The 18723-nt window shown below is 49.3% G+C and overlaps 1 protein-coding gene across 2 annotated transcripts; it reads right to left on the bottom strand.

Moving 5' to 3' along the window:
- Window positions 1–3191: 3191 nt before the first annotated feature.
- Window positions 3192–14011, bottom strand: Cenpm (centromere protein M). 2 transcript variants are annotated; one of them, XM_029469439.2, is made up of 7 exons: window positions 13903–14011; window positions 13414–13493; window positions 10839–10931; window positions 9262–9341; window positions 8679–8770; window positions 8332–8385; window positions 3823–3900 (listed from the first exon to the last, which is right to left on the bottom strand). In XM_029469439.2, the coding sequence occupies exons 1-6, from the start codon at window positions 13957–13959 to the stop codon at window positions 8338–8340; spliced, it is 450 nt and encodes a 149-aa protein (XP_029325299.1). In that variant the 5' UTR covers window positions 13960–14011; the 3' UTR covers window positions 3823–3900; window positions 8332–8337. The 2 variants fall into 2 exon arrangements, with proteins under 2 accessions (XP_021039182.1, XP_029325299.1); XM_021183523.2 differs by lacking the exon at window positions 8332–8385 and having other exon boundaries at window positions 3192–3900.
- Between the last annotated feature and the right edge of the window lie 4712 nt (window positions 14012–18723).

Raw genomic sequence — 18723 nt, 5'->3', positions numbered from 1 at the left:
GGAGGAAAACTCAAGGAGGGTACCAAGGCATGAGGGGTGTGATGCTACCTTGGATAATTACTTCGAGCTCTGTGAGAGAGGCTGACTCAAAAATAAGGCAGCAGAGGAAGACACTGAAACTGACCTCTGTACTCACAAGCACGAGGCAGCCTGTTGGTGAGCCTCGCAGACCTGGTCCTTTCTCTCTTCACTACTGCCCCTGTGGCTAAGCAGCCCTGGCCTCTGTTGAAGTGTGTGTGCACGCGCTGTTAAGTGTTTTGTTTTGAATTGTATTTTTATAAATGGCATTTGGGGGTGGGGTGGGCATGTACACGCACAGGTAGGTCAAAGGACAATTTGCAGGAGTTCTGGAGATGAAATTCAGGGCATCAGGCCTGGCAGCAAACACTCTTACCAGCTGAGCCATCCTGCCTTGACAGCCCTGGTTTGTATCAGATAGGGTCTCATGCAGCCCAGACTGGCCTCAAATGAACTACATCGTCGATGACCCTGAACCTCCCTGAGAGCTGGGATTACTGGTTTGAGTCACTATGCCTGCATATGGTGCTGTGGACCGAAGTAGGGTTTCACACACACACACCACACACACTGTGGACCGAAGTAGGGTTTCTCACACACACCACACACACACTGTGGTCCGAAGTAGGGTTTCTTATACACACACACACACACCACACACACACACACACACACACACACACACACACACACACACGGCAAGCATCTACCAACTGAGCTACGCCCCCACCCCTTGCAAAATGTATTAATATTGAATGATGTGAGGCTAGAGGACAAGTTTCAATGTGTTATTTCCTACCTTTATGTGGAAGACAGACTCAACAGCAAATACTTCTAGCCTACAAACCATCCCATCAGCCTTCCCTGTCTTATGAGCTGGTTCTATGCTGTAGCCCAGGCTGGCCTGAAAAACTAGTCCCTCTCATGTCTGCTGGCTACCACATCCAGCCAGGTGGAGCTTACTGGATATGCCATTCTGCAGAGTCCTTGTCTCTATAGGAATGGCCAGCCACCATCACTAAGGCAGGGACAAGAAGTCCCACTGGACAGCTGCCAGAACTCTTGTGTCTCTGCATCCTCCTGCAGAGAGCTGGGCTTCCTGTAGGGGTCTAAGAACTGCTCATAGCAGGTAGCCTAGCTTGGGGAACCTGTGATGTAAATTAAATTCTCGGGAGAATCTTAGTCCTAACACAGGTAGCAGGCACCTGGTAGCTTCTAGGGTCAGTTGGGTCCGAGTCACCCAACAACTCCACTTCAGCAGCAGGCCCCAGTCCTGGGTACACCAGTGTCATGTCCTCAGTCAGACATACTGCCAGGAGCAACTGCTTCCCGATGTCTTTGGTAAGGTCTGAGGGCACCTGCCTGCCATTTAAGTGTCACTCAGCTCTGCTGTGCATCAACGGCAGGCCAGCCCAAACCCCAGAGAGGTGCCTCTAGTTCCACGATCCCTGCCAAGCTTGGCAGGGAGCTGGCAGCGGCGACAGCCTGAAGCTCCTCAGCGCCTGGAAGGCTCCCAGGCCCTCGCTGGAGAATGTGATGCCATTTCTCTTGTTAAATGGCACCAGGTGGCAAAGAAAACGTGGCACAGGGACCTGAGGCAGAGATGTGCACATCACACTAGCAGAGGGGGTAAGAGGAGAGCAGCTTCCTGTTGTCAGCAAAAGGTGACATAACAGTGTCCCCATGCTTTCTCTAGCTCAGATGTTGCTCCAGCAGCACCCCTTCCCCCGACCCCACTTTAGGACCCAGGGTACCACAGTACCATTGTCTGGGGACAATGTTAGTCCCTAAGAGAAGGCTGGCCTTCCAGTCCATCTCTAGGGACAGTGCACGTGTTCTCATTTGCTTGCAGCCTTCCCATTTCTGGATCCATCTGTGCTGTTCCCCCCGCCCCCAATGACTGTCTTGTCAGGGTCGCCTGAGTTGGTCCCCTGCTTCAGACCTGTGGTACTGACAGAACCAGAGCACCTTGGCAGTCTGCGGTGAGGGAGGTTTTTCAGCTCATAGGACTGCTGCTTTCTCAGGCATAAACCCCTGTGTTCCCATCTCAGATCCTCTTGGACCACACAGAACTCAGGGCAATGCAGGGTGTGCCCCTATGGGTACACCTTTGGCTCTCATGAACCCTGCAGGCCTGCTGGGAGGGTGACAGGAGCTGCCGCTGCGAGAGCACAGCCCTGTGAAGTGTGAAGCACTCTGCAAGTGTCAGGTGACTTGTGTGGCCTCAAGGGAACCTACAAAACTGGGATGCAGGGGGCTACCTTCAAGACAGAAACGTACTTCGGGCTAGGTGTGGTAGCGCTTGCCTTTAGTTCTGGCACTCAAGAGGTAGAGGCAGGTGGATCTCTGAATTCAAGGACAGCCTGGTCCAGCAGTCAGGACTACACAGAGAAATCCTGTCTTGAAGAAAACAAAAACAAAAGCAAAACAAAACCCAGAGAGGTAAGAATGACCCTAACTTCACAGTAGGGGCAGGGCCTTGGGACGTTCTGGAAGGAGCTATGGTCCTTGTCATCTGAGTGTGGTGAGCTCAGGACTTGGCTCCCCTGCTCCCTCAACAGCACCCCCAGATCAGAAGGTGTTAAGCCACCTTCTGAAGCATCGGGAACTTTGATGGGGCTGACAGGACCAACCCAGCTCTTTTACAACCTTCTCTTTGGATCCAGTGTGCAATGCTACAGTTAGCTCGTCACTTGTCACACTCCGACCTTGCAGCTGTCATTCCTGATGTAAGAGTGGCTTTACAAATCAGCTCAGTCACTGCCAGGCAGTGGTGGAACATGCCTGTGATCCCAGCACTCGAGAGGCAATGGTCGGTGGATCTCCGAGTTCGAGGCCAGCTTAGTCTACAGCCTGAGTTCCAGGATAGCCAGGGCTACACAGAGAAACCCAATAGCTCAGTCTGTTTTGTTTTGTTTTTGTTTTTTTGAGACAGGGTCTCTCTGTGTAGCCCTGGCTGTCCTGGAACTCACTCTGTAGACCAGGCTGGCCTCGGACTCAGAAATCCGCCTGCCTCTGCCTCTGCCTCCCAAGTGCTGGGGTTAAAGGCGAGCGCCACCACTGGCTGGATTGCTTTTTTTTTTTTTTTTAATGTGATTGGTAGCTTGCTGATGGCCTTGCTGTTACAGTGTGAGGCATGACACTGTGTGTGATCTACAAGAGAGACCGACAAGTTGTAGGGAGCAATGTGGTCTTGGGCAGCAAGCCACCTGTCATTTCCTTCAATCCTCTCAACGTGAGTAGAACCAGCTCCACTTACAGGAAAAACGGGCACCAGAATACAACAGCCAGGCTGGAAGAAACGCAGGGCCTGGACATGACATTTTCCCTGGGCTCCTGGAAGCCACACTCTGCCCCCGCAATTGTACTGAGTCAGTTTCTGCATCTACAACACATTTCCTTTCTTTCTTTCTTTCTTTCTTTCTTTCTTTCTTTCTTTCTTTCTTTCTTTCTTTCTTTCTTTCTTTCTTTCTTTTTAAAGCCAAGGCTTTTTGTTCTAAAATCTTAGGTGGATTATGATGGTAGACAGGCGCAGATGGGACCTCTGTGGGGTGAGACGAGAAACGGGAGGCTGCTGGGGTCTCGCTGGGCTCTCTCCCCGACTCCTGCCCAGCAGACCTCCCTGGTGGAGCTCAGTCCTGCAGTGAGCAGGCTGCCTCTGGGCCTGTCAGGCCCTGACTGGTCTTCGCCAATAGTGGCTGCTTTTGGAACTGGCAGCAAACGTGTGGAGGGCAGCAGTGCTCACAGCTCCTTGGATGGGGGGTTCTCGGGGCTCCGCAGCAAGGACATCAGGTTCAGTGCGGAGACGCCCGGCACGTGGCCAGCGCAGATCTGCAGAATGCGCACCAGGCGCCGCGCCATGGCTGCACGAAAGCTTTCCACCTTCAGGGAAGAGCACAGAACAGCAGTGAGGGGGTGGCTGGCCCGGTGGACACACTCTGAGAAGCTTCTCAGATGGAGCTGGAGGACGAGAAGCAGGGGCACCTTAAGGGCACACCAGGCAGCTTCCTACCTCACTCTTCAAACCCAGAGATACTGAGCACCGATCAAGAGGAAATGGGGGACTTGACAAGCAAGACTGCTAAGGCCAAGGACACTGTCAAGCACAGGGTCACAGAGAAGTCACTGCATAGGTTGGACCTCAACCACTGCTAGTTCCAGCCACTGACAGGCACTGCAGGAAGCCACAGGGACAGAAGAGGATGGACAGGATGTGTCACCTACAGGTGACCCCTTTATTGGGGTGGAGAGCCCAGTGTAGCTGGGGGTGAAGCTGTCCGGGCCCTGAACCAGTGAGTTCTGGGCAAGTAAGAGACACTTGCAGACATTTTCGGAAAAGCAAACGGCGCCCCACTAGCGGCCCCAGGGCACTGTCAGCCTGTCACTGACTCCCTGCAACCCTGCCTCATCTCTACAGGCAGTGCCATGCTACCAGCTACCAGCTGTCATGCCGGAAACCTCAGTTGTCCCTTACTTGTCTTCCTGTCACCTCACATCTGTCCGCCAGCACTTTCTGTTGAATGTCCAGGAAACAGCAAGGACTATGGGCCACTCCGTGTCACTCTCCCCTGGACACCAATGACTCCAAGCCACTCAACCCTTCCAGAAAAATCTCTAAACCTTGTCATCGTTTCTGCCCTTCTCTCTCTCTTCATCTCTCTCACAGCCAGAGCAAAGCCACATGTCTCCTAGGCTCCAAACTTCAGCAGTTCCAGTTTCATTCCAAGTAAGAGCCAGTCTTTACCGACTCTAGGACCTGACCATCACTGCTAACATTTTCCACTGCTCCCCACCCCCGACCCCACCCCAGAACTCAGCTACTCCTGCCCCGGCCTCTCCAAAGGCCCCTAGACACACGAGCAAGCTCTAGGCCTCTGCATTTACTGCTCTGACAGCACTCTTCTGTAGACTGCACCACGTCCACTGCCGAGACACGAGCTCTTTCCTGCCTCGGTATCCATTCTGCCCATGAAGCCACAGCCTTAGCTCCCATCCGAGTCACTCTCTCTTACTTTACAAACAAGCAAGCACAAGTGGCCTGCCGAGAGCACAGTCAGGATGTATATACGTATATACTGTTCTGTGCAGTGCCTCTAATGCCTACAGCGGTACTAAGGCACACTGTGCATGTGAGGCATTTTCAGTCGCCCTCCTCAAAGGTCTGACTCCTCAACCTCCCGCTGCTTTAGCCTGAGCGCCACAGCTGCCTCCTGTCACTCACGCCCTGTGCAGACATGCCCCGCCCATTCTGACCACAGCCAGGACTGCCCACGTCATATGGGAAGACATATTCTGCCGGGCTAGATTCTGACAAGACTGGGCCAGTGTTTGCTGGATTTGTGTGCCAAGCACTAGCACAGGGCCTGTTGGTAGACAACTGACACTGGGGGAATCACACACCTCTTAGAGCAGTGGGTCCCAGCCATCCTAATGCTGCAACCCTTTAATATAGCTCCTCATGTTGTGGTGACCCCACCCCCCAACCATAAACTGATTTCACTGCTACTTTATAAGTGTAACTTTGCTACTGTCTATATGATAATATAAATATCAGGTAGGCAGGAGACACAGGTGGAGAACCACTACCCTAGAGTATTTCCCTCCTACAAAAGACAACTAGCAATTCTTGTTACACAAAGGCCTCCAAATATGTTGAGGTTCCAACTTGGTAAGACAAAGTGCATGCTCTGAGAAGGCTACTCAGAGGCCTGCGGGGACCGCCGGTCTAAAGATGGGCTCTTCATCGAGGGATGAAGGCCTGCCTCTGCGCAGGGATCGGAAGCCCTGCTGCCAACTAGAAACACACAGGAGTCTCTGCTCCCCTCTACACACCTGGCCCAGGGCTTTCCTTTCTTTCTTTTTAAAATTACATTTAATAGGGAGGGGGAGGAAAAGGCTGGCCAGTGGTGACCTTTAACCCCAGCAGAGACAGGAGGACCTCTGAACTGGAAGACAGCCTGGTCTACAGAGTGAGTTCCAGGACAGCCAAAGCTACACAGAGAAACCCACCCACGCATGAAGGTCAAAGGACAACTTGCAAAGAGTCCACTCTCTCATTCCTTCTTCATACAGGTCCCAGGGACAGGACTCAGGCTGAGAGCAGTGCCCTTACCAGCTGAGCCACATCTCTGTTCTAGTCCAGTCCTCGCGCCCCATGAAAACTCAAAAGCTGGTGTGGCCTGCCACCTCGTGGCCATATGGGAAACTGCAGCAGCACCTGTCATCCAGATTAGCAGGCACCATAGCCACCACCTTGGTTATGGAGCAAAGATGACTCTTCAGTAAAAAAACAAAACTACTGAGGGGTGGGTGCCAGGTGACTCACAGAAAGCAGGTCACAATGGGAAAACGGCTGCAGACTAACGGGCTGGCCTAACTTACAGCGGTGTGACTGAACAAGCTGAGTCTTCCTGGAGTGTTTCCTCAGAGCTTTGTTATGAGGAAAACCTGGCACGGGAGACACTTCCGGTGTGCTGGGAACGCTGGGTGCCACCTTTGGAGGCAGAGCTTGGATCTAGTCAGGGATTCTAAAAACAACTGTGACTAAGACAGGTGCTCGATGAACGGAATATAAACCTTGATTAGTGCTTTGGTCTCGGGGTGATGTAGGGGGCAGTGTAGCAACAGAACACAGCAGTGATGAGGCTGGCCCTAACTGCAAGCCAAGGCATCAGTGCCCCTTATGTGCACGGGTGCCCTGCCTGCATGTATATCCTGCACCATGCGCGCCTGGTTCCCGAGAAGGATAGAAAAGCGTATCACATCTAGAGTTGTAGACAATGGTGAGCTGTTATGTGGATGCTGAGAACCAAACTCAGGTCCTCTATAAGCTAACAACCGGCCCAAGCATCACTGTCTGCTGGTAACTGCTAACTTAGCTCTTCCTGTGACTCCCTTGGCTAATTGAGCTCAATTTAAGTCACATGTTAGTATGGTTCTCTCTGTGTGTGTGTGTGTGTGTGTGTGTGTGTGTGTGTGTGTGGTAATTCTGGAGTTTTGGGTTTCTTAAAAAGAAAGAAAGAAATCATAGAAATATAAGAATGTTTTTGTCTTAATCCCAGGTGTAGTGGTGTGGCGCTGCTTCAGGCGTCCACAGCAGCTGACTGTGATTTGCCTGTGCTCTAGCAGAGGCGTGGTTTTGCCAGCTGCAGACAGTTTCTGAGATTGCGTGATGTTTGGAATTCTGGGAACTTTTCAGAAGGTATGTAAATGCTAGCGGCCTGAGGAGCGGGGGTGGGCGGTGTCGGTTGTTAAGGGAGATTGGTTAGGGTTTGTTAGTAGTTGTGCTCAAAGAAGAAACAAGAAGAAAGAAATTGGATTCAGAGATCTCTATATCCCCTTTCTCTCCTCTGTCCTTCTTTCTATGTACTGATGGGGGAATAAAGGTAGGAAAGGAACTCACATAGTAGCTAAGACTGGCTTCAGGGAGGGGCTAAGTTCTACTTCCCATCTAAGTTTATAGATCACCTGAAGTCTGCCATCACTGGCACAGACCAGAGACCCCATAACAGGAAACTCCTGACACAGAATGTGTGGAGTTCTGTCCTGACTTGGTTTTCACTGAGCCACTTTGTCTTTGGGAAAAGGTGCCAGATCCAGGATCTAACTGTTCAAACCTTGAAACTAACAAAAAGATCCCTTGGAGCAACTGAGGAAGTCAGGCCCGTGGGTAGGACAGCTCAGGCCCAGAGAACCTTCAGTAATCCTCCCAGGGAGTGTACATTAACTCCTGTAGGATAACAACACGTGTCAGCGGAGTGTGCACTTCTGGGGCTCCGTGGGTAAGTGTGCTTGCTGTATAAGCATGTATCCAGACCCTAGCACACATGTCAAATGCTGTGTGTGGCTGTGCGTGCCAGTAACTCTACTGCTGTGGAGGGAAGGGAGCAGCAGAGGCAGGCAGGAGGATTGCTGGGGCTTGCTCGCAATCAGTCTAGCTCCATGTTCAGTGACGACCCTGCTCAAGGGAACCAGGCAGATGGAGATAAAGGCCACCCAATATCCTTCTCTGGCTTCTGGGCATGAGCAGGTACATGATCCATCACACAGTGTGTTCACAACACATACACAAAATAACAATTAGAATGGGAGAGGGGGTGACTGGGAGGAGGGGCAGTGAGCGGGATAAAAAGTGAATAGAAAAAGACAATAGAGAGAAAACACATACCAGCCTTCTACGGCCAGCCAGGGCTCACTGGTGAGCACACTTACAGAAGCTAATGGATAAGAATGGAAGCAACACACCCAGCGACATAACTGCCCATTTAACAAACACCCCTATTACTTGCTGTGTGTCCTGTCCTGTGACGTTACCTGACACTACAGACAAGGTCTGTGGTCTGTGGAGGTTAGGATCAGGCACTCTGACTGCAGGGAAGACACGGGGATACGCTGGTTACTGAGACAGACACAACACTGTATCTCCTAAGAACTTACCCTCCAGCAGGAGAGTGGGATCTTAACAGGGACTTCCAAGCACACCACAAGACTTGAGCTAAGCCTCAAGCCACAATCACACGGCTCCTTCCATATCAGGTGCCATCTCAACTGGAGACTTGGGGACCGTTCAGAAAGCAGTCCTGATATGCTCACTGTCTGTTCACCGCCCTTTCTTTGTACTGAACTATATATAGTACGGCCTCAATGAGCAGGGTTCTCACCTGTAAATCACAGAAGAGCAGCGGGCTTCGGTAGGTGTGGGCCAGTTTTATAACTGTGTTCTGGTGGACGCTGCAGTGGCTTTCCCGTCCCGCTGCAAAGAAGCCAGGCACACACACTTCAGGCTATACCCGCCCGAGATCCACCTCCAGCTGTCTCCCAAGGGCTGCGATTAAGGGTGTGCACCATCACTGGACACCTTCAAAGGTACATTCTTAACTGGGGCTGGAGACAGGGCTCAGCAGTTAATAGCACTTACTGTTCTTCCAGAGGACCCGGGTTTGAGTCCCAGCACCTACGGTGGCTCAGAACTGCCTGCAACTGTCTATAACTACAGTTCTAGAGGACCCCATACCATCTTCTGGTGTCCTCAGACAAAAAAAAAAAAAAAAAAAAAAAAACCCCATGTACATAAAATTACAAAAAACAAAACAAAACAAAACACCCCAAAAAACCCAACAAAACTAAATTTCTAAAAAGTCAGTAGTCCGGTAAGGAGAACCTCTCTGCAGGCCACCTCCCCAAGGGTCCGTAAGTGTGACCACTCTAGCTAGGTGGGGTGTCACAGGAAGGGGCCAGACTTACCCCCTGTGACAAGGAAGCACACTTTCCCCAGGAAGAAGCTGCTGTCCACGTGCTGCAGAAACTCCTCCACTTTCTGGAGACTGGGACAGGAGAAGCCAGGCAAGAAAGCAACCGCAAGACAGAAATACGCACTGGAATTATGGCACACACCAGAACACCGAGCTAAAATCTGGGGGAAAATCTTTTTTTTTTTTTGGAAATTTATTTATAGGGTGTACACACACGCTCTGTGTCAAGATCTCATGTAGCTTGGGCTAGCTTAAGATGACCTTGACCATCTGACCTTTGCAGTCTCTATACCCTAAATGTCGGGAGTCCCTGCGCTTTTATTTTTTAAAAGATATTATATTATTATTATTTTATTTTATTATTTTACAGTACGCATAGGCAGGAGCTTCCATGAATTTAGGTACACCAACACAGGTGTCCGTGGAGGCCAGAGGCACTAGGTCTCCTGGAGCTGGACTTACAGAAGGCTGTGAACCTCTTGTGGATGCCGGGATCCAAAACTTCATAACCACCGAGCCACTTGTCCAGCTCCATATACCATTTAAAATTTACCTTTACTTAGAAGTTCATGAATGTTTATAAAATAACCAAGCAGCAAATATGAACACACACATATAAACAATAACCTTCTCTTGGGCTGGAGATGTGGCTTAGTGGTTAAGAACACTTGCGGTTCCTCCGGGGACCCAGGTCCAGTCCCCAATGCCCATGATAGCAGCTCACAACTGTCTCTAACTCCAGTTCCAGGAGACCCAATGCCCACTTCTGGCCTCAGTGGGCCCTGCACACATACTGTACACAGACTTGCATGCAGGCAAAATACCCACACACATAGGCTAAAAAGAGAGAGAAAAAACAGAATCCTTCTCTCGGCACCACCCTCTGCTGCCAATTCTCCAGAAAAAACAGTTGTCAATCTCGGGTGTAACTCTTGGTGGACTTTTCTTTTATGTGCAAATACAATGGTGTGTTTAAAAATAGTAGTATTTTTCTCAAATGCTGTCCAACTCCTGACTGTTGTAGTTTTGATATGGTTTAGTGTATCTACAAATTTAATCCCCAGTGTTAGTGAAAACCTCAGGAGAGCACTTGCCCACAAGGGCGCAAGGGCCTGTGTTCTATCACCAGTGCTACAACCAAAATAAATAAAATGAGAGAAGGAATCTGGGCTGGCTCAAAGGTTAAGAGCATTGGCTGCTCTTCCTAGGACCTGAGTTTGCGTCCCAGAACCCGCATGGCAGCTGACGGCGACCGTCTATAACTGCAGTTGTAGCTGGTAGGATGCTTTCTTTTAGCTCCCTCAGGAACTAGGGATGCATGTGGTACCCAGGCATACACGGGCTAGGAGGACCCCAAGGGCAGAGGTGTTTTCTACTCTGTTGTTAGGTGTATACAGTACATCTCAGCGAACATTAACTAGAGGAACGGGTGATGTTGTCATGATTTGTCTTTCAAACTCCGAAGTCCTCCCTCCTTGCCCTGGGCAGCCTCCCACTGCCTCCTGCTTTCCCATCACCAGATTACTGTTCTAGCGGTCACCCAAGCTAGAGCCTGGTGCTGCCTCTCACCTGTATTTGCTGTGCAGGTTAATCACAAACACAATCAGGTCAATTCGGGGCCGGTTCACATTGGAGGGCAGAGGAAGGGAGTTGGCCAAGTGGCTGAAAAACAAGACACGGCAGGATTAGACACACAGACCCAGCTCACAGTGACTGGCCACACATAGTCCTTTATAGCGAAAGAAGCTGCCTCGAACGGAGCCCAGCAGGATGGAGCCAGTTCTGCCCAAGCCTCTCTGGACTGATTCCTTCTGCCAGAAGGGGCTGTTAGGGACTACTGTGCTAAGAGGACTCAAACCCTGCTGGCTGAGGCAGAAATGGGTTCCACCCACCTGTTTTCATTAGCCAGCTGTGTGACCTCAGCTAAGCCTTTATTTTATTTGGGCTTGCTCTCTATAGTTACCAAACACCCACCTGAAGGCTTTTCTTGAATTCTGCCACCCATTCTTTGTATATATGGCATTCTCCTTTGTTTTCTTTACTTTTAAAAAAAACATTTATTGCAGGGCATGGTGGCACACAACTTTAATCCCAGCGCTTGGGAAGCAGAGGCAGGCGGATTTCTGAGTTTGAGGCCAGCCTGGTCTACAGAGTGAGTTCCAGGACAGCCAGGACTATACAGAACCCCCTCAGTCCTCCCCCCATAAAAAAATAAACCCAAAACACCCTCTTAGAATATATTTCAAGGAATACTAACCAAAAGTATAACATTCATTTTTTAAAAATGTCATACTTTTTAAAAGATACATATTTTAGACCTGAACCCATATGTGCCTCATACCAAACGGATTATGCAGCCCTGGTGTGGCCTCTACTTTCTTAGTTGAAGTTAATCTTTGAACCCCTGATCCTTTTGCCTCTGCCTCCTGTGCTGGAATTACAGGCTTGTGCCACCATGCCTACAAAAAAAATTACATAAAATATACATTGCCCAAGAGGCTTCTTTGGTAGCTAGCACACTGTTCAAGCACACTGTTCAAGAAAAAATGAAGCCGGGCGATGGTGGCGCATGCCTTTAATCCCAGCACTTGGGAGGCAGAGGCAGGCAGATTTCTGAGTTCGAGGCCAGCCTGGTCTACAGAGTGAGTTCCAGGACAGCCAGGGCTACACAGAGAAACTCTGTCTTGAAAAACCAAAAAAAGAAAAAATGAATTTTCAAAAATCCTGTTCTACTTCTGAGTTATGAGATTGGGCTGGGGTTAATGAATTTCATATTCTCAAGCCTAAAAGCTTGATGAGGTTAGAAAAATACACAGCAACTACTGCTCCTCCACATTTGGGGGCACTAAAGAATTCTCAGAATGTTGCTGCAGGTATCCCATGCCAGACCCTCCTGCCACCAGCAAAGCTTTTGGAGCCTTGCCACTTTCTATGTCACTTCCCTGGGCTAGCTCACTAAGCCTTCCTCAGACATCCTTCCCTTACATTCGTACCAGCCCGAGACAGCATCAGCATCTCTTGGATCATGACTTAACCAGATTAAACCCAACTGTCATTAACAGAGCATCTTCTCTGTGCTAGTTACTGCATAAGGCCTTGAGGATTCCCCAGTGAACCAGAGTCAAAATCTCTGTCCTGAGAAGCTGATTGTGTGTGGTTTGGGGGTGGGAACCAGAAGCCTTCTTTTATTGTGTTGGTTAGTCTTATGTAGCCCAGGCTGGCCTGGAACTCGATATGTAACAGAGAATGGCCTGGAGCCTCCTGCCTCCACCTCATAATGCTGTGGTTACAAATGTGTCCTCTCATGTTGGCCTGGAAGATAAAAGGTGTTTATTTTCTACTCCCCTGGGGTTCTGGTCACCTTGTTATAGTTACTTTTAATTGTCAATTGGAAACAACCTAGAGTCAGTCATCTTGGGGAGTCTCAACTTTCTAGATGCTTTGTAATGTTTTAAAATATTTATTTTATGTGTGAGTACTCTATCTGCATGCACCTGCAGAGGGCAACGGACCCCATTACAGATGGTTTTGAGCCACCATGTAGTTGCTGGAATTGAACTCAGGACCTCTGTGAGAGTAGACAGCGCTCTTAACGGCTGACCATCTCTCCAGCCCTCGTTTGTAATTTCTTAATTGGACTGAGGTAGGAAGGCCCACTACAAGTGGCACAATCCCCTAGGAAAGAATTCTGAATTGTCTTCAGTTTGGAGAAAGCCAAATAAAAACTTGCAAGCCTGTGCTTGTTCGCTGCTTCCTCTTGACTGTGGATATACAGTGACCAAGTGCTTCAAATTCCCGCACCAACGAGCAAGCCAAACATGTCCTTTCTCCAGGAAGCTGCTTTTGTCGGGGTATTTTATCACAGCAAGAGGAGAAAGGAAACCAAAACACACCTCCCCTGTTGTTTTTACATGCTGACGTCTAAACTCCGAGCCTTGTCAATGAGAAAATACCCAACCCGTGAGTGTGTTTTTGGCGTGCGTTATGACCTATGAACATTTGCAGAGACCAGTAAAGGAGCCAACTCGACAACCATAGGCAGGATCACGGAGGACTGATGCCAGCTAGGAGCGGGGCCCTCTCTCCCGCAGGCTCCCTTCCCTCATGCCAGCCCAGAGTTCAGGCTACAACCTCAGCAACTTACACCCTCAGCTCGGACGCACAGTCGTCTTTGAGCATCGACTCCGCCAGCTGCTGCAGAAGCGCATCCTCGGTGCTCACCAGCTGCGAAGGGAGAGAACCAGGCAGATGGAGACCCGAGCAGGGCGGCTCCTTTAGAGGGCCCCGCACTCGGAATCCCTCCTGGGGGTACACACTCAGTTAGAGGCGGCTCGGAGGGAGCCATTTCCTCAGAAGAGGACCCCTAAGGAGCCATCCACGGAGGGGGACCGCCCGGCCTCCTCTTCGAAACGCGGGAAAGCCACGTTCGAACTGGAACGCCCACTCAGCCGGTGGTAAAATCAGTCGCGCGCCTATTGGTGGAGGCGTCCCTCAGCCTCGCGAGCCGCCGCTCCGATTGGTCCAGAGTAACGCGCCCGTCCGCCCGCCCCCCGCTGTCGGAGCGCGCTGAGGCTGAGGAAGGGCACCGGCTTAGGCTGCGGGAAGCCGGTCCAGGGGCGCTGCCCGCACCTACCAAGACGGTAGCCCTGTTCAGGTCGGGCAGTTTGTCCATCGACCTCAGCACCGACATCTCAGCGGCAGCAGCGCCACTCGGCTCAGCGCATGGCGCTTTCAAACCGTCGCAAGGCCCGCCTCTAGTGGGCGGGGCGCAGTACGCACGTCCGGGCGGGGCTTTCTGAGCCGCCACTTTTTTTTTTTTTTTTTTGGTTTTTTTTTTTTTTGAGACAGGGTTTCTCTGTGTAGCCCTGGCTGTCCTGGAACTCACTTTGTAGACCAGGCTGGCCTCGAACTCAGAAATCCGCCTGCCTCTGCCTCCGGAGTGCTGGGATTAAAGGCGTGCGCCACCACGCCCGGCTCTGAGCCGCCACTTTTAAAAGGAACCGCCACTCTTTTTTTTTTTTTTCTTCGAGACAGGGTTCTCTGCATAGCCCTGGCTGTCCTGCTGGGATTAAAGGCGTGCGCCACCACGCCTGGCAGAAACCGCCACTCTTAAAAGAGCCTGTTCTGTCTCTGACCCTACTCCTCACTCCCAAGATTTATTTTTTTTTAAGATTTATTTATTATTACATATAAGTACACTGTACTTAAGACACACCAGAAGTGGGTATCAGATCTCATTACAGATGGTTGTGAGCCACCATGTGGTTGCTGGGATTTGAACTCAGGACCTTCAGAAGAGCAGTCAATGCTCTTAACCTCTGAGCCATCTTGCCAGCCCCCCAAGATTTATTTTTAATTACGTGCATATGTGTGTGTGCGCGCGCGCGCACGCGGGCTCATGTGAGTGGAGGTGGCTGCGGAATTCAGAAGAGGGAGTCAGAGTCTCTGGAACTGCATTTAGAGGCAGTTCTGAACCACTTGACTTGATGGGTATTTGGTTCCCATCGGAAGCAAATTCAGGTGCCATGTTCAGAGCAGTATGAGCCCTTAATTGCTGAGCCATCTCTCCAGCCAGCCTCTACTATCTTCGTTCTAAAAAAAGATTTATTGCATTTTAAAAAAAGATTTTCAATTTAATTAAAAAAAATTTTTTTTTCTTTTATGGGTATGGGTGTTTTTGCCTGCATGTGCACCATGTGCACAATGCCCCCGAAGAGGTTGTCAGTTAACCTTGAAACAAGTTACAGACTGTTGTGAGCTGTGAGCTGCCATGTGGACACGCTGAATCCAACCTGGGTCCCAGAACAGCCAGTACTCTTAATGGTTGGTTGTCTGTCCAGATAAGTACAGCCTGTTTCCCCACATGTCTATTCCCAAGGGTGTGATCTCCTTCTCCCTTGGTTTTGGGACTCCTCCCCTCCCTCAAGTACCAGGATTAGGGGCCTGAAAGGTACAAATGTATAAGAGTCCGTGCTTCACTGAAGAATGGTACCCGGGATTCAATAGTATGTAAACAGAGAGTATTTTATTCTGCAGAAGTCTAGCATGCTGGGGTCTCCCATTACCAGAAGAGAGAGACAGCCAAGTAAGTTTGAAAGCCTGAGATTTAAAGCACATTAGGGGATTCTGGGATAGGTGACCTATATCTTGCTCCATCTCCACGGTCATTCCATTACCAGGGAATGGGGCTGGAAAGTGAGGTCTAGAAACTGTGGCTGAGGAAGTAGCTGAGGAAATCTGGAAACTGTTGCTGATCCATTGTCCTGGCCTCTAGCCAGGTGGCTAGGCAGCTCCTGATGGGGAGACAGGGTTTCTCTGTATAGCTCTGTTCCAGCTTTAGTTCCAGGCATTCCTGGAACTCACTTTGTAGACCAGGTTGGCCTCAAACTCAGAAATCTGCCTGCCTCTGCCTCCCAAGTGCTGGGACTAAAGACGAGCGCCACTATGCCCGGTTGGTGGGTCAGCTTCTAACTAGCGGCCTGAAGCCTGTTTTTGTTGTTGTTGTTTGTTTGTTGTTTTTTCTAGTAACCGGCCTGTCTGGACTTGCCCAGTTCTTAGGCCTAGTCTCCTAAACTGCCAATTTGAAGCCTGTCATGGAGTCAGCCTAGTCTTCTCATATGATTTAAGTTCTTAAACTTTAACTTCTGTCCCTAGTCCATATCTGTCTCAGAAGATTTCTACTCAGCTGACATATTACAAACTGCCCCTGAAAGAAAATAAAACTTGAGACCTGTGATTCATGTAATGTATGTCAAATAGCCCAAAGAGTTGTTTGTGAGCTTTGAAACCTGGGGCTAAGAACATAGAAGAACAGGCCAGGACATGCCTGGGCAGGCCCGTCGTTAAGACATTCCTGAGGCTGTTTGGCCATAAAGATAAAGAGAAGGACATGCTGGAGAGAAGGACATGCTAGACTGGTCTGGCGCCTCCCTATCTCCCGCCCTTCTGAGCTAAGTTAAATGTTATCTGCATGTACAGTCTGCTGATGTTTAAATGAACCAATCGTGTGAAATGGCGCCAATTCTTCCCCCAGCCCCACCCCTTTTCTATAAAAACCCCTAGCTTCCAAGCCTCGTGGTCCAATCCACGTTTCGACCCGGAGCTCCACCATTAAACTACCTCGTGTTTTTACATCAAGATGGTCTGTTTGTTCGTGATTCTTGGGTGCACACCGAATCGGGAGTTGAGTGGGGGTTTCCCCACTAGGTTCTTTCAAAGGCAGAGGGCAATAAAGGAACAAGGCATCCAGTGTCTTCTTGGGTGTCCGAGCACATAAAAATAAGTAAAATTTTCATTTTAAAGAAGGAAAAGGAGGGAGGCAGCTGGGTACTGCAAGGGTTTTCTGATGCAAAGGTATCTTGGCAATTGGGAATTCCACAGTCACACCAAGCAATAAACCTCAGGTGAGAGATTTACTGGAGAGAAACAGGATGCCTCTGACTGGAAACAGAGACAGCTGTGGGCTAGACAGAGCAGAAGGCTTTTTACATGGCTTTTGAAGTTGCACTGTGAACTTAGTGGGAAAGTATCACAGGGTAGGAAACATTGTTTCGCCATGAAGGCTGAGTCACAGGGGTGGGGACTTCCAAGACTTGGAGCAGTTCCAGGTCAAGTCAGGGACAGGGTGTTCTTTCCCTGACGCTTTTACCCAATATTCTCTGAGTTCAAGGCTATCCTGGTCTACAGAGCAAGTTCCAGGACAGCCAGGGCTATACAGAAAAATCCTGTCTTGGAAAACAAACAACAGAAACAGAAAAGGAAGGAGGACTGTCTCCTATTCCATATGGGCTGTCAAGGATCCGTTGGCTGGAGCCATTAAAATTTTCCTTGCATTTTTGGAGATCAGTCTGGAGTCCTTGCATTGTCGGATTTTGTCTTTTATTATGCATGCTTGACTGACATAGAAGCAACATTCCTACTTGAAGAACACCCTTCTTTCTCTACTGTTAGTAAATCTAATCCTTGACAATTTTCTCTAATTTTTTTCACAGAAACAAGGATTTTTCTTGAAGCCACACAGTAACATCCTTGTTCTGCATAATTTCAGCCAGAAGTAGTTACGGAAGAAAGCACATAGCCCCTTGTCCTGTACAAAAGGCTGGATTGGGGAACGGGAGAGGTGGCTCACAACCATCTGTAATGGGATCTGATGCCCTCTTCTGGTGTGTCTGAAACTACAGTGTACTCACATATATAAAATAAATACATTAATTTTTTTAAAGGCTGGATTATTAGGTCAAAAGGAAATTACCTGGTATAGGGGACAAAATGGCTACCTATAATGCCTATTGGCATACCAGGAAAGGTACCTGTTAAAACCAGATAGACCTACATCTATGAACAGGTAAATTCATTAGCTGAAATAGTTCTACGATACGACAGGGCACTAGACCTTGCACCTGGGATCACAAGTACAAGCATAGGACTTTTCCTGGGTGCTGGGGATTTGAACACAGGTCTTCACCCTTGCACTGCAAATGCTCTTACCTCCTAAGTCATTTTCCCAGCCCCCAGCCCCTTTCTAAGGAGATATTTTGGCTTTGGCACTAGACACATAAAGAACTAGACAGGCCTTTAGGTTAACTGCCTCATTCATGGTATTCCTGCCCGAAAGCTAGCTCTATCCTTAAAGTTGTTCAGAATAAAACTTAACATGACTTTAAAAAAAAAAAAAAAGAAAAAGAAAAAGAAAAAATGTCACTCTGTATACCCCCGATGGCCTTAATTCATTATGTAGCCCAGGCTGGCCTCTGCTTCTCAAATGCTGGAATTATGACTGTGCTACACCAAGCCCAGGTCTTGGATCACTCTTGAGTCTGCTTTAGGATTCACATCTAGTGGGTTAGCAAGTCCATGCGTTCTTTTTAAAGATACACTCCACTATGTCAGTCTTAACTAGGACTGCTGCTGTCATCTGTCATCTGAACTGTCTCACCAGCTCCCTGTTCTCATCAAACTTCCTAGGGCAGCCAGCCATTCTCCTTAGAGTGTCAGGATCCTTTTGAGACAGACATCAGAACACACGACGTCCTTGATCAAACCAGCCTATGAGCGGCAACTCCTTGTGCTGCAAATACTTATTATGGCCCCCATGTGTCCTGGCTCTTGACAAACTCCCTCTGAAAGTGCCTCCAGCACAACGACCACTAGGTTGTCCTTGGCCAGGATGTTGGTCCCCTCCTGTTCCCTTGGAATAAAGTATTCCAATTAGAACTTCCATTCATCTGATCACTCATATGTCTGCTCCAATTCCAACTTTGCACGAGGCCTTTCTCCTTTGTGTGGTTTTTGTTTTTGTTTTTGTTTTTTGAGACAGGGTTTTACTGAGTGTTCAGCTGGCCTCCGATTCTGGGCAATCAGCCTTTTCAAATGCTGGGATTATAGGCAGGGGCCGCCATGCCCTGGTAGAGGGCTTTCTTTTATAATTATTTTGCACGTTGCTTATTCACCTTGG

The sequence above is a fragment of the Mus caroli genome, unplaced genomic scaffold (assembly GCF_978045245.1).
Source record: "Mus caroli unplaced genomic scaffold, Mus_caroli_1 scaffold_16, whole genome shotgun sequence".
Lineage (NCBI taxonomy): Eukaryota > Metazoa > Chordata > Mammalia > Rodentia > Muridae > Mus > Mus caroli.
The sequence above is the reverse complement of the archived record's forward strand: the minus strand, read 5'-3'. Positions and strand labels throughout refer to the sequence as shown.